Source organism: Camelus bactrianus, chromosome 14 (assembly GCF_048773025.1).
Source record: "Camelus bactrianus isolate YW-2024 breed Bactrian camel chromosome 14, ASM4877302v1, whole genome shotgun sequence".
Lineage (NCBI taxonomy): Eukaryota > Metazoa > Chordata > Mammalia > Artiodactyla > Camelidae > Camelus > Camelus bactrianus.
This window is the reverse complement of record NC_133552.1, coordinates 10,023,058-10,037,202: the sequence shown is the minus strand read 5'-3', so window position 1 is coordinate 10,037,202 and position 14,145 is coordinate 10,023,058. Positions and strand designations below refer to the sequence as shown.

The following is a 14,145-nucleotide window of genomic DNA, read 5'->3' as shown; positions in this document are numbered from 1 at the left end:
AGAAAGGGCAATTTGTTTTTGGAAAACAGTATTTTTCATCTCTCAGAGATTTGTCGACATCATGTTTGGCACAGAGCCTGGCACACAGCAGGCCCAGCATAAACGTTTGAATGAGGTAAAAATTAACAAATATGAAGCAACCAGAGAACCAGGGCTGCCCAGGACAAGGATGGGTGAGTCCTCTCCTTTGCATCTTCTAAGTGTTCTTTCCACTGACGGCTGTCAGCACGGTGCCAAAGGGACCCTGTCAAACATTAGTTTACAGCATGCTGTGTGGGAAGAGTTCCAGAATCAAATAAGTCTAGGAAATACTGTGTTTTTCTATCTTCTCTTTGGAGTTGTGGTGTATATTAGCACATTATGGGTTTTGAGAAGACCAGAAATACAGAGACCTGTTTACATTGGAGAAACACAGTATTTCCCAAGTCTCTTTGGCATAAACCTTTTTTGCCACAAAAGCTATTAATCATATTTACTTTAGGAAACACTGCTTTTTAAGTTTTATTGTTCACATTTTTGCCTTAGGGAGAGACCATGTCTTATTCATTTTTTTTTAAATTGAAGTATAGTCAGTTATAATGTGTCAGTTTAAGGTGTACAGCATAACGTCCCAGTCACGCATATACATACATGTATTTGTTCTCATATTCTTTTTCATTAAAGATTATTACAAGGGATCGAATATAGTTCCCTGTGCTATACAGAAGAAATTTGTTTCCTATCGGTTTTTATATATAGTGGTTAACATTTACAAATCTCAAACTCCCAAATCTGTTCCCACCCTCTTTCCCTCAGTAACCATAAGACTGTTTACTATGTCTGCAAGTCTGTTTCTGTTTTGTAGATGAGTTCATTAGTATCTTCTTTTTCTTTTCTTTTTCTTTTTCTTTTTGTCTTTTAGATTTCACATATGAATGATATCATATCTTTTTTCTTTCTTTCTCTTTCTGGCTTACTTCACTTAAAATGACAATCTCCAGGTCCATCTATGTTGCTGCAAATGGCGGCTTTATTCTTTTTTATGGCTGAGTAGTATTCCATTGTATGAGTAGTATTCCACTGTATCATTTTTGTATGCATATACTTTGTGCTAACAGACACAAAGGCAGCACAGTGCAGACTGATGCACGTAAAGTGAAGTCGGCCTGTATAGAGCTGGCTGGGATGACACCAGTGCAGACCCAGTAAGCTGGGGTGGGGATGCTGTGTCATGAAGGTACAAATGAACAGCGTCATGGTTGGAATTGGACAGAAAGAGAGGAGAGAAACAGAGAGTGGGTTCTGAATTCAAAGGGCCTGTCTATAACCCAAGTGGGCTATCACAGCTTCCGACACACTCTTGAAGACCTTCTGTCCATCTAGCTCGATGATTACAGTGTCCCTCTTTAAATCTTTAAATCACCTCTTTAAAGCTTGTCTTCAAGCTTTTACAGACAGAATAAGCACTGACTGTGCCTCACTCATACTCCATGCTTACTATCAAACTGTTAGAGAACTAGCATTCTCAAAACCTCAGCAATAAGTGATTATTTGGAAATGAGAGATTATTTGGAAAAACTATCTGAAGCCTGCACATCACTTCATTTGGGACTCTAAATGATGCTGTGTTCTCCCACCTTACTTCTGTAAGTCTTAAAACACCTTGGACTTGTCAGGGTGGTGCTGTAGGAGGGAGAAGAACCCCAGAGATGCTCTGTGGATAAAACTACCAAAGGATAAGGGGGGGGGGGTTCATAGGAAACACAGATAGCTCACATCAGAGACAGGAAGGCTTGTCTCTGGTCCTCCAATATCCAAGGGAAAATGCAACAGTTAAATAAGAATGTCTATTTCATACAGCTCTGAATGGTGCCTTCAGTAGACCACTTTATGGTTTACTCCAAGTAGTCAAAGAAAATTGAAAATAGATAGAAATCAGCAGTGTTTTCAGTGCCTTCTGCTGGCATCATACATACTGTGAACAAGAACAAAAAAATTACACCACATATCCACAGACAGAGAGCAATATGCTTGAAATTATTTATCTTGACCACATGTACTTGAAAAACGACATTTCACTCTCAATGTTCATTTTGGAGAAGAAGTTGAATAAATATTCCAAGGTTGTTTTAAAACTTTCCCTTTGTGTGACTGCAAGTCGGGGAGCCCCTGGGGATGTTATAGTTCCACACAGTTTGAGTGGAAGGGCATGCAGTTGCCTTACTGCCAAATCTAAATCTCAGAAATAACTTTCCTTTTCTATTATTCCTTTTATGAAGGGTGCTATTTTTGTGTCAACCAGAGGTAGAATGGGTCTAAAAGAGGTGATTACCCCAATGATCATCATGTGCATGGCAACCATGGCATCAGTCACTGAAAAACATACTCATTTGCTAAAATCATATGCTGACTTTTCTTGCCATCATGGAATATTGCATTCAGAAGAGTAAAGGAGCGTTCCTTCATCACATGTTGCGGCATCCACTCTGTTATGAAAACAAAGGGCTCTTACCTCATAGCCTATTGATATATCAAGTCATAAATGTGACAGTTGCTGGTTCTATTTTCCTTATCCCATCTTCCTGCACCACCGAGATGTAACATGTTTCTTACTAGTAACAGATGCTCGAAACCCGCTTTTGAAATTCCTCTGGAGAAGTTGCCCTGTTGATTCCATTAGATGGGAAGTGGCTTTATGCAGATGTCCACTTGCAGAGACGCATTGTTGTAATTGCTGTTCTGCTGACCCCTTGCTGAGTGTCATGCTTTTCTCTTGTAGGTGATGTGCCTTCAAGACTTTTTTGGTGACGATGACATTTTTATTGCATGTGGACCGGAGAAGTTCCGTTACCAGGATGATTTCTTGCTAGATGAAAGTGGTAAGGAAAAAAAAAAGTTCAAAACCAGGGGAAATTTGAGGCAGCTTTCCAAAATGAGCTGCACCAGGCCAAGATTATGTCAACCCGAAAGCTACCAAATCAGTTTCAGATCCTCAACCAACATGGCTTTTCCATATCTCGAATTTCTTTGATTTTTTTTTTTATATAGAAAACAGATGAAATGATCATTGGAAAGGTTAAATCATTTAAAGGAATAAATTACCAATGGTTAATTTATAACCATTTCAGAACTAAATGAATGTTCTATAGAAAATCATGGTACAGATGTCTACATTTTCAATTATATATGTTTCTCAAAATGTATAGTTGAAAGATGTGTAATCATCAAATTATTGAGTATGTGTCTAGACTTAGCTTTCACATGGCCTCCTTTATCCTTTAGTTCCTAAATGAGAAAGTTGGCTTCGTATCCTTTTCCTTTAAATAGTTCAGAATTTGTACAGCATTAGCATCTGTGAGAGATCAAAAAAAAAGAGGGTAGCTTCCTTCCATTAACAATGAAATGTGATTTTCTGTAATAGAGAAGGGAACGATGCATCTTAGGAAATGAATGTGAAAGGTGATGGTTTTTGATACCATAAATCATCTCGGAATCTTAATGGCATCACAGGGAAGATTATGTCCCTGAACAGAGAGACCTTTCCTGGATAAAATTACTTCTGATTTGATTAGGGAAATGGTACCTATTTGTTGACAATTCAAATTGTTGCTGGTTGGAAATGCTTTCTGAAGTGATAATGAATTTCTTGCTTAGAGGAATGCAGATAAATTAGTGAACTTTTGACCCCGTGGATGAGAAATACTGGAGCACTAACATGATGGGATAAGGGATGTGACCTAGTGGCTCCCACACCAGTACTGCTGCTGTTCTGATGCACAGTCACATGTGTTTATATGCACATATATAGACCAGCTGCATGCATTTAAACAGACTACAATTATTTCATTATTTTTAAGTGATGGGGGAGGGCATAGCTCAAGTGGTAGAGTGCATGCCTAGCATGCATGAGGTAGTGGGTTCAATCCCCAGTACCTCCACTGAAAAATCAAATAAATAACCTAATTACCTCCCCCCTGCAAAAAAAAAGAAAATAAGAAAAAGAAAAAGAAAAAAGAATCAACTAAAATGACTTAGGGCACACAGGGAGGGGTAAGAATAAAAGAGATTGCCCCTTAATCTTGAAAACTTTAAATGCCCTATAAAAGTTTATATACATGTATCATTTGAAGAGATTTAAGTTATTTTGGTTCAAAAAGCTTAACTGGGAGAGTGATTTGGTATCTCTTCCCCTCAAAGTAAGTTTTCTCTAAATACCTTCCATCTTCGTCTCTGATGGACGTGCCCTTTGGGGGCAAAGATTTATGTAAATCTGTCATACATACAAGGTCCTCGGGGAGGGCCTCCCCCACCCCACCCTTCCCTCAAGATGCAACAGCTTTGCATTGTGCAAAAACAAGAGAATATTAGGAATCAGGCAGAAGAGCCAGCAGCACAGTTTGGAGAAAAATAAACTGCCTGGACTTTCAATTTAAAGAAAATAGCTGTTTCTGATAAAACGGTCCAAGAGACCAGATGCATTCTGAAATCAAAGTGTCATTTGTGGCTTTGATACCAAAAGCAGCCTGTCAGACTCGAGCTGGAATCCGGCTCAGCTGCTAATCAGCGGAGTTGGCCTGGGGTTCCCAAGCCCTCCATCTCTGCCCAGCCCCCAGGTATACCTGGGGCCTCTCCCCGGCCCAGCCTTGCTGGGCGTGGCCTTGGGGCTGGGCTTTTCCTCTTGACAATATGCTCTCAACCCCTGATGCTGCAGCCAACTCGTGTTCACCGGGGATGATGGGCAGTGGGGCTTTCTGAAAAGTACATCAGAAAAATACCCGAAAATCCCTTGTGATTTCCTTTTAGAAACCTTCCTCATTAATAAGAATGTATATATATATATATATATATATATATATATATATATATATATATATATATATATATACACACACACCACACACACACCAGTGTGTGCGCCCACAAGCACCAGAGACAGTGCCCGTCATGTGTGGCTTGGCCCTTTGGAGGACCTCTCCGAACTATTTTAGTGAGAAAGTGAGAACTTCACATCCTTTCCCGGGATGAATATACCCCAAGCATTTCTTGGTGTGAAACACATTTGCTGAGTAACAGTGTCCTCCCCCATCCTTAAAGAAACACGTGGACGGGAGGAAGGAGGTAGAGAGGGAATCTAAACTGAGATTTTGCTTCCTTGGATGAACCCACCCTGCGACTAAATTCACACGCCGACAACCGCGGTTTCCCTGTGGCTTGTACATCCTGTTCTAGTGCTGGTGCATTAACATTGGAATCTTTTTTTAAGTGCTCTGAGCATGATTTAGCCCAGCTTATCTGCACTTGCTAAACGATATTTGCACGACGAGGCTTCATTTGGCCTGTTCCACAGTGGCTTCCTCAAAGGAGTGCCAGCAGGGGCCCGGCCATCTTCAGACCGAAGGGCTCTGCTTGACTGAATGGCGCCGGAAGTGGTCTTCTGCCACAAGGCGGCACTTTTATTTTAGCTCTCAAAATTAACCCAGCTCCCAGTGTGTTCAGGATTAGCAATAATACATCCCCCTAATTACTGCTGGGAAAGCTTCTGGAGACAGCTCTTAAGGTCTTTCCAGGGCGGCATCTTGCCGTTAAGGACGTTTATTTCGCGGGGCTGCAGTGGAGCCAGATCAGTAATTAGAAACTGCGAGGGGAGCCTCCTTCCTCCCCGAAGTTTTCACATGGAAAAAAAATGCTTTCCTGCTTCCAGCTGAAAATGTAACCGTTTTAGCAATATCGTCATCAATCACTGGAGCCCTAGCTCCTTCGAAAATGGTGGCTACGGCCCTGGCGCTATATATAGAGACAGACAGGCCAGCGGATCCTTCCCAGGCGTGGCTTGTGGTCTGATTTAGAAACGATGAAACGTCATCAAGGAAAATGCCAAATTGGAGACAGGAGGCTTAACATGGTTTTGCGTGTATATTGATGATAAACTGATGAGTTTGTGATTCGTTGCCATTAAAAAGTGACGGGCTTTTGTGGAGGAATGCAGACCTCACACCCGGGGTGGGTGTGTGTGGGACATCTGCTCCTGGTTTCCCCTTCTGTTCGCCCCCACCTCCCCCGCCTCAAAGCCCGCTTGGCCGGTTTCTTCACTCAGTTACTTCACCCCTCCCATGCCTGCCCCCTGCTCAGGCCTCCAAATCTCACTCATCCTCTCTTTTTACCGTTTCCTGAAGGGTCTTGATCCCAGTGCTAAGAGGCATGAGTTTATACTTACTTGTTTTTGCTTAGGTGTTGTATTGGTTTCCTAGGGTCGTAACAAAGTACCCATTTCCTTGATAGTATTTTTCCCTGACCTCTCCAAAGCTGAAAAGGCAAAGCAGTCAGACACCTTAACAATCAGTGGTTCTTCCTCATCTGAACCGAAGGTCAGCAGTCATGGAAACTACCTCCGTCTTCAACAAACAAAAACAAAACTGGCAGAAGCTGACTCTCTAATGGTTCAGGAGGCCAGATGTTCAAAATCAAGGTGCTGGAAGGGCTAGGCTCCTTCTGAAGGTTCTAAGGAAAAATCCTGCTTGCCTCTTCCTAGTTTCTAATGGTTGCTGACAATCCTTGGCTTTCCTGGTTTGCCGTAGCATCAGTCTAGTGTCTGCGTCCGTTCTCCGCGTGGCCTTCTCTGTGTCCAAACTGCCCTCTTCTTGGAAGGATGCCAGGTATTGGATTAGGGCTCACCTGAATCCAGCACGGCCTCATCTCAACTTGGTTGCATCTGCTAAACAGATGCTATTTCCAAATAAGGTCACATTCACAGGTACCAGGGTCAGGTCTTCAACGTATCTTTTTTTTTTTTTTTTTTTTTTTTTTTTTTTTTTTTTTTTTTGATGGGGAGAGGTGGCGGGGGGGTACACAATTCAACAACAAATATTGTTTGGAGTTGTCTGGATTTTATTTGAACTTGAGATACAAGTAAACTCATTTCTGTTTATTTGTTTTGACCTGTCTAAGATTTGCAGTTACAGCTTTACCATAATTAGTAGAATACACTGACAACAGGGCTATGACAAGGCTGCCTCCTCCCCTTACCTTTCATTGATAGTCACCCACCTGGCAGATCTGAAGAATGCTGTGGGATGGTCTGAGAATTTCAGCAGTGCATTGGACAGAGCCCTCTTGAAATCTCCTCGACTAAGATTGAAAGTATATGGGCTGAATGATAGAGGTACTTGTACTTTTTAATTGATTGAACTGCCCTGTTCAAAAGGTACTGTTTTATAGGTTGACGTGGAAGATACTGGAAGAGATCTGTATCAGAATTGGCCCATAAGGTCCCTGAAGGGAGGGGCTGCTGGCTGCGAGTCACACCCCAAGGGTCTGACTTGGATTCTGCATAGTTTAGCGTGGCTGGAAATGCCCATTTGAGAAGGTCGATGGTGTGTAGATGAAATCACATGGGAGGGGCCCAAATATAGTCGAAGACAGATGAGAATCCACAAGGATTTTAACAGGGTGGATTGTATCTAGAAAGGGAAAATTGAATTGGTATAAACAAAAAGCAGCTCTCTAGGGATATTTTATTAAGAATTTGACCAGGAGCAGTGCAGTTTGTAGTTTTAACAGCAGCACATGTGAAAATTGCTTTCAGTAGACTGCAGGCGTATTGTGAGATGTGGCTTATTTGCTGTTTGAATTGTAGGCATATCATGTATTATAAAACGTTTCAGCCCCTCTGATGGGAGATGGCGAATGTTGACTGAAACAAAAATTAAAATGAAAAAAGCTATTCAAAATTCATCAAACGTAGAAGTATAGTAAGTATCGCATAGGCGTATAGAAGAAACTTAAATAATTGAGCTTTCACTTGGCTTTTTTTGTTAAGTTTATAGCGTTTATACTTCTGAAGTTACTGAAAGTTGAAAACTGCACTGTGACTTGAGGGCTGTGGAGCGTGTGTCCACGCACACGGTCCTGTCTCTGGGGAATGCCGGTCTGGCTTCTCCCTGCACTGGACAGACCCATCTGGAGTACAGTGTTCTTCCTGGGGATGTACTTCTAAAAGGGTCATTTCCTCAGCTTCTCTTATGGACCCCCCCCCCCCCCGTGGTGTCAGGTACCCAGGATCCACTTGATAAATGTTTCTAGAAATCCTCCATCCTGACCACTTTCCAGAGACTCAAGTTCTGAATGAGATGAGCTACATCAGGCGCCATGCACCGCAGGATCCTGATTGCTTTCCCCAACTCTAGGCGATAAGAGACAAGCATTAGAACCTGGAGTAGTAGAAACAGCATCGGAGCAGGATTAGAAGACAAAGTCTAGTCCCAGCGCCGTGTCCTCCTTGCTGTGTGGTCTCTTCATCTCCAAGCCTGCTTCCCATTCTGTGAAACACCTTTCCTCCTCTGGGTTGTAATGGACCTCAAATGAAATAATAAATGTCAAAGCACGTTGAAAACTGTGTTCCTTATTACTTAGTGAGCGATGTTCAGTGAATGACACCTCAGCTGAAATATATCTCCTGGTGGATTGCAGCTGGACTCAGCCACGTAGATGCACTGGCGGGGCCTAATTGGAGGCAGATGTCACCATGATTTGCTTTTGGTGCTCTTTAGAACCAAAAAGTGATTATGTATGGCTTCCCCCCACCCAACCCCATTCTCAACTTGTATTCCTGTGGTGGAGGTAAGAGAAAATTAAGGGACTTTTGAAGATGTCCACCTTTTGCTGGAGGGAATCTCTGGAATATTAAACCAAACCGCATTTAGAACCACTCAGACTTCTAAAACTGACAGTGTTCAGGAGACCCAGCCCTTAGGTCCACGTAGATTTGAGTCAAAGGGATTTTAATGGCCCTGCTGCTCTATCCTGGGGCTAGTGACACTGAGAAACCACAAAGTCATTTGGAACACTAGGAAGATGCTCTCTGGATGGATGGATGGTACCTCCTCACAAAGTGGCTTTTGAGCTACTGCTAACAAACTTCACTCCTTTTTTCCTGCATCCATTCATTTATTCAATAAGTAAGCTGACTTACCACGTGCCGGGCAGTGCGCTGGTACACATAATTGTAGGCAGTAACACTTCCATGAAATCTGACCTTTCATGTGACTTTTAATATTGCTTATGTCTGAAGATGTCAAAGGATCATAAGTGCTACACTTTGATTCAGAATATTGATTGTTGCTTGAAGTTCTTGTATATTTTACGTCTTTGAAAAAATATTGTGGTTAAACATCTAATGGGTCACAACAGACTGACAATTCTTTATCCATTTAAATTTTAATTGGATCACATTGCCAGTTTAAATTGAATCTGTGGCCAGATTTCTTTGAGATGCCTGGTACTTGATGCTGGAATATTTTATTGCTTTAATAGATGTTAATGTTAGGAATGTACAGTTCTTATTTCAAAAAAACATTGTGACTGTCTTGTTGAATAACTGCCAAGTTTCTGTGACATTTCATTGTCATATAGAAAATCTGGTATGATCACCCCTGATTACATTGATTTCTAGAATGCAGCCTCATGTTTGAAACAGGGGATTTTAGGTTTTTGTTTGTTTGTTTTGAGTTCTGAACAGAGAGCCCGTTGGCTAATGTGCTTTGCTCTTGTCAGCAAGTTCCCATTTGCCTCTTAGCAGTGGGAAAACTCAAAGGGTTCTGGAGACTTCCTCCACCATGGCTACATTTTAGCTCATGCATAAACATAAAGTTCCCCAGAACAGAGTGATACTTTCTAATTTAATCCACTGCCAACCTTTGGAGACATACAGATATGTTAGAGACATAGACATATTATACTTTGGAGACAGACTCTTAACTCAAGGCACAAGTTAGTTCTTTTTCTGCAAATAGATGATTTTCTACTTAGGAAAGCAAGATGTTGTATAACACATGAAATCTTTTCTTCACACTTTCTCTTCAAGTCCTCATGGGCTTCTTTTTATTGTATTCAGTAACAGTGACACCTGAATTGTTCACATGAGACTGCCTACAAAATATAACATTGAGAATGAATTCTGTACACTAAGAGTCTTGGAGGCCGTGAGTTCACTCTCCCTCCTGACAGCACTGCAACAGTTGTTTATCCATCCCCAACTAGAACCCTCTGCTTTGGCAGCTTACACCTTTACAAGAAGGCCAGTTCCACTGTCCACTGGTGCTGATTTTTAATAAGTTTTCTCTTACATTGAGCCAAAAAAAAATCTCTCTAGCTTGTGCACAGTGGTCCTAATTCCACCCTCCAGAGTAATGCAAACCACCCACTGCCTTCATTCTTAAAAGACGAGCTTTCCTCCTAAACTGCCATGATGAGCAGTCATTCAGAGTAAACTGTTTTATTTTCCTTTTCTTCTAGACCCTATGTCTTCATTCATCTTCTCCCATCTTGCAAAGGAAGAAGAGTCTCTCTTCCTTTCTAACGGCAATCACAGTGTTCTTGATTTTGTCTTCTCTCTTGTTTGTGACCTTACCATATCAGCATTCCTGTCCTACTGTTCTCGAGGATGTGTTACTTTACCCTAGCTTTACTGTCTCTTTCTCCTCAGTCTGTGGCCCTGCCTAAATGTCTCCTCTCCTAAAAGAGCTGTCAATCATCTCAATAAACCACGATGCCCTTTCTGTCTCTGCCAAACAGCTTTAAAAAAACTACTGTCCTTGAAGCCTCCATTTCCTCATCCTGACTCACTTTTTATACCTTTGGGTAAATGGTACTTTGAGAACACAAGAATTATGGTTTTGTTTTGTTTTGTTTTGTTTTTTCATTTACAAGACTGTTTTCCGCTATCTTTTAACTTTAAATGGTGGTGAAAGTTTTTCTTTTGCCACCAAATGACACTTGGGTGAATCTCTCAAGACTTTTCTGCTCCCTCCTAAGATAGTAAAAAGTGTTATGGACTCTTCTAGCTACAAATCCCATCTCAGTTCAGAAGTGGAAATACCCAGTCCCGTGCAGTAGTCATTCGGAATTGGAGTTCTTTGTCCTTTACCTGTCTGGGGCCCCATGTAGTGAGGTCCTCCTCTGAAGGAAAAAAGTGGGTTGATACCTTCTCTCCCCTTTATTTGCCTCCTTCCTGTTGTTTTTGGTCCTTCCAGGCTCAGAGTAGGGAAGGGGGCAGTGGAGCAGGTGATGAGGAAGAGGGGGAGTCCTCGCATGACCGCACTGCGGTAGCAGGGCTCCTGCGCTCTGGGCCAGCAGATGCTCTTCAGAGACAACTTCTCTTGTGTTTTCATGGGTTCTCTGGGGATGCTCACTGGGAACATTGCAGTGAGAGTCAGTTCAGTTTCTTCCAGCTTTGGAGATTCTCCCTTGGTTCTTATTTTCCAAAGCTCTCCCTGTTGGCCTCACGTGATCCTCTTGGGAAGAATTTAAATTATCTTCCTGCCAACTCACTCCCTCAGATCCATCACAACACTCATATGCCCTTGGCCCCAGCAGCAAGCCGCTCAGTGCAGCCAGATCTCCTTTACTCTGCTGCCAGTGTTCTCGGGTGGAAGCCAAGCACTCAGCCTCCGGTCTGTTATTTCCCTGCATCCAGAGATGACACTAACGAGCTCTTAACACCTCCCAGGGCGGCCCCACCTGAGGGGAGGGGGAGCATCTCCCCTCTTGGAATGAGGGTCTTCACGGCACAGCTGTCTCTAATGGAATCCTCACAAATTCCCCTTCTCTCTCATGACTTAAGCCTTTTATGCCTTTGAAAGTGGGTCTTCTTAGTCCGTTTTCTTAGACTAAGGCATGTAATTGTTTGTTTACGTCTACTTTGGCATTTCTGGAAGGTGATCCATCTCACAGTTCACTTTGGTACCTGATACACATCCCGTTGGGGTCTGGGTGAAAATTCCATTTTGAATCCTATTACATTTGTGGATTTTCTTTTTTGGGGGGTGAGGGTGGGGAAGCTTTGGGAGGTAATTAGGTTTATTTATTTATTTTTAGAGGAGGTGCTGGGGATTGAACCCAGGAGCTTGTGCATGCTAAGCATGCGCTCTATCACTTGAGCTGTACCCTCCCCCCTGGAATCCTATTACATTTGGAACTGCCTTCCACTTCTACCACTTAGGTGACAGTTCCCCTAGACAACCTTCACTTTGCATCATTTTGTCCCATATTCTCCATTTTTTCCCTCCTTGACTCCTTCAAAGCATTTGACACTTTTGATGATTTCCCCCTGTGTCCTTCTTGGTCTGTCCTGGTCTTCTGTCCACCTCCCTGACCGTTTCTGAACTTCTTCAGGTTTGTTCTTCTGCTGTATAGCCCTTATTAACAGTTCCTTAAGATTCATTCCTCACCCCTTTCTTCTGCATAATTACTCTCTGTTCCTAGCCAAGTTCCTCCACCTTAATGGTTTCAGCAATGATGGTTATGGTAGACGGTGACGGTGACAAATGGCAACCAGATGGTATGCAATAAGCACAGCCTTTGAAGTACGTATAATTTTCCCAATTTTACAATTAAGGAAATTACGCCTTTGATGATAAATAATTTGACTGAGGCCACACAGCTAGTTAGTGTGGAAGGCAGAGTTCAAACCCAAGTTTGTTTATGTTTGACAGCACATTCTTAATCTTTAAATATATCTCCTCTCAAATCTACGTCTCTAAGCCTGACTCCTCTTATGAGCTCCTGAATCATATTTCCAACTTTCTATTGTGAACTTTCTTACTATTTCACGGTCACTTGAAATTCAGCACAGCCCACAACTGAACTCATCATCTTCTCGGTCGACTGTGTTTCTCCTTGTGTGTTTCCTGTGCTAGTTCATGGCAGTAGCATTCTCCTTAACACGAAGGTTGTAAGACACGGAGTCGTCTTTACTCACCCCTCACCCTCACTCCTCACATCCAACGCTTTGCCCCCTGCTTTCCATCCAATACCACTGCCATTTTCCTGGGTCAGTTCTTCATCATCTCTTGCTTAGACTCTTACAGAGATTCTTGAACTTGCTTTCCTGGCTCCAGCCATGTTTGAATTGACCAAGTCTTCTAAATTCACATGGCTGGCCCCCCACTGCCCAGGTCCCCATGGCATGGCCTTCTGGGGCGGTCATAATTCAGCCTTGTGTCTTTCCAGCCGTTCTCATCACTTTACTCTTCCTCTGCACTCCAGCTGCCGTATTATTTGCTGATATCCCAAAGGAATTGTTCATTCTCCATATCTCTGCCTTCACTCACACGGTCCCAGCAACCTCGAATGCTCTTCTTTCTTTTCCTCGTATCACCCAAAACAAACTCCCTCTTGTCCTTTGAGGTTCAATTCAAAAGTTGTCTTTTTTTTTTTTTTTTTTCGGTAAAGCCTTCCCCCATCTACTTGGTTTTAATCAATGACTGATTTCCCATTCTTTTTATAGCTATTTATCTCACTTAATTCTCAGGAAAACTGCGGTGTTGCTCTACAAATAAAAAACGCCAGGTTAAGAGAAGTGAAGAAACTGCTGAAGGTCACATACTGAGTGGGTAACAGAATTGGGTTGAAAATCAGGGATCTCAGACTCTTTGCATTTTATCTTACTTGATTGCGAGTGCCTTCAGGTTGGTCCTGTGTCTCATTAATCTGTCTCCCACAGCACCCGTCACAGTGCTGTGAATATAATAAGTGACCAAGAAATATTACCCACATCAGTGGATGCAGAGGAGTCTGCTCCACCTGTCAGCCCTGCAGGTGCTTGAGGACGGAGACCTGAAACTTCCCCAAAGCTTTCTTCTCCCGATTTCTTTAGGCAAAGATGTCTTAAGACCACCCTACTCTCCTGGTTACATTTCTTTGGGTACTTTGGGTACTTTGTGGTCAGCAATATCCTCCTTAAAATAAACCCAGAACTGATGCAGGAGTCCTTGGGGGCTTCAAATAGTGTAGAGAATATAAACTTACTTAATAGAGGCTTCAAACTTACTCAGATTGCAGCCTAAGAGTGATGACGGTTTCTTTAAACAGTTGCCAAACAATGCGGGCTCATGGTTAGCTCGTGGCCCGCTGAATTCCCGGGGGCTTCTGATGTGATGTCGAGCCAGGTTCTCCTTCTTTAATTGCATGTTTGAACCTCTATCGAGTACTTGAATTATATCCATGCCAGCCAGCATCTTACTAACATTAGCCGTTAATTCTGGCCATTTCAGAGCCTTAAACATCCAAATTCTGCCTGTGGATAAATACTGGCAGAGCACAGAGTGGAAATAAGGTCTGCCTTGTTTCCAGGCCCCTGCTCTTCCCAGCTAAGTTATGCTGCTACAGGCC

The 14,145-nt window shown here is 42.5% G+C and overlaps 1 protein-coding gene across 3 annotated transcripts in view; it reads left to right on the top strand.

Annotated features, from left to right (window-relative positions):
* DCLK1 (doublecortin like kinase 1) overlaps positions 1-14,145 on the top strand; it is a 298,221-nt gene that overhangs the window by 145,835 nt on the left and 138,241 nt on the right. For all 3 annotated transcript variants that reach the window (XM_074378069.1, XM_074378068.1, XM_074378070.1), the window contains exon 4: positions 2,759-2,858. In XM_074378069.1, the coding sequence (XP_074234170.1) occupies positions 2,759-2,858 (100 nt within the window). The remainder of the gene's footprint in view (positions 1-2,758; positions 2,859-14,145) is intronic.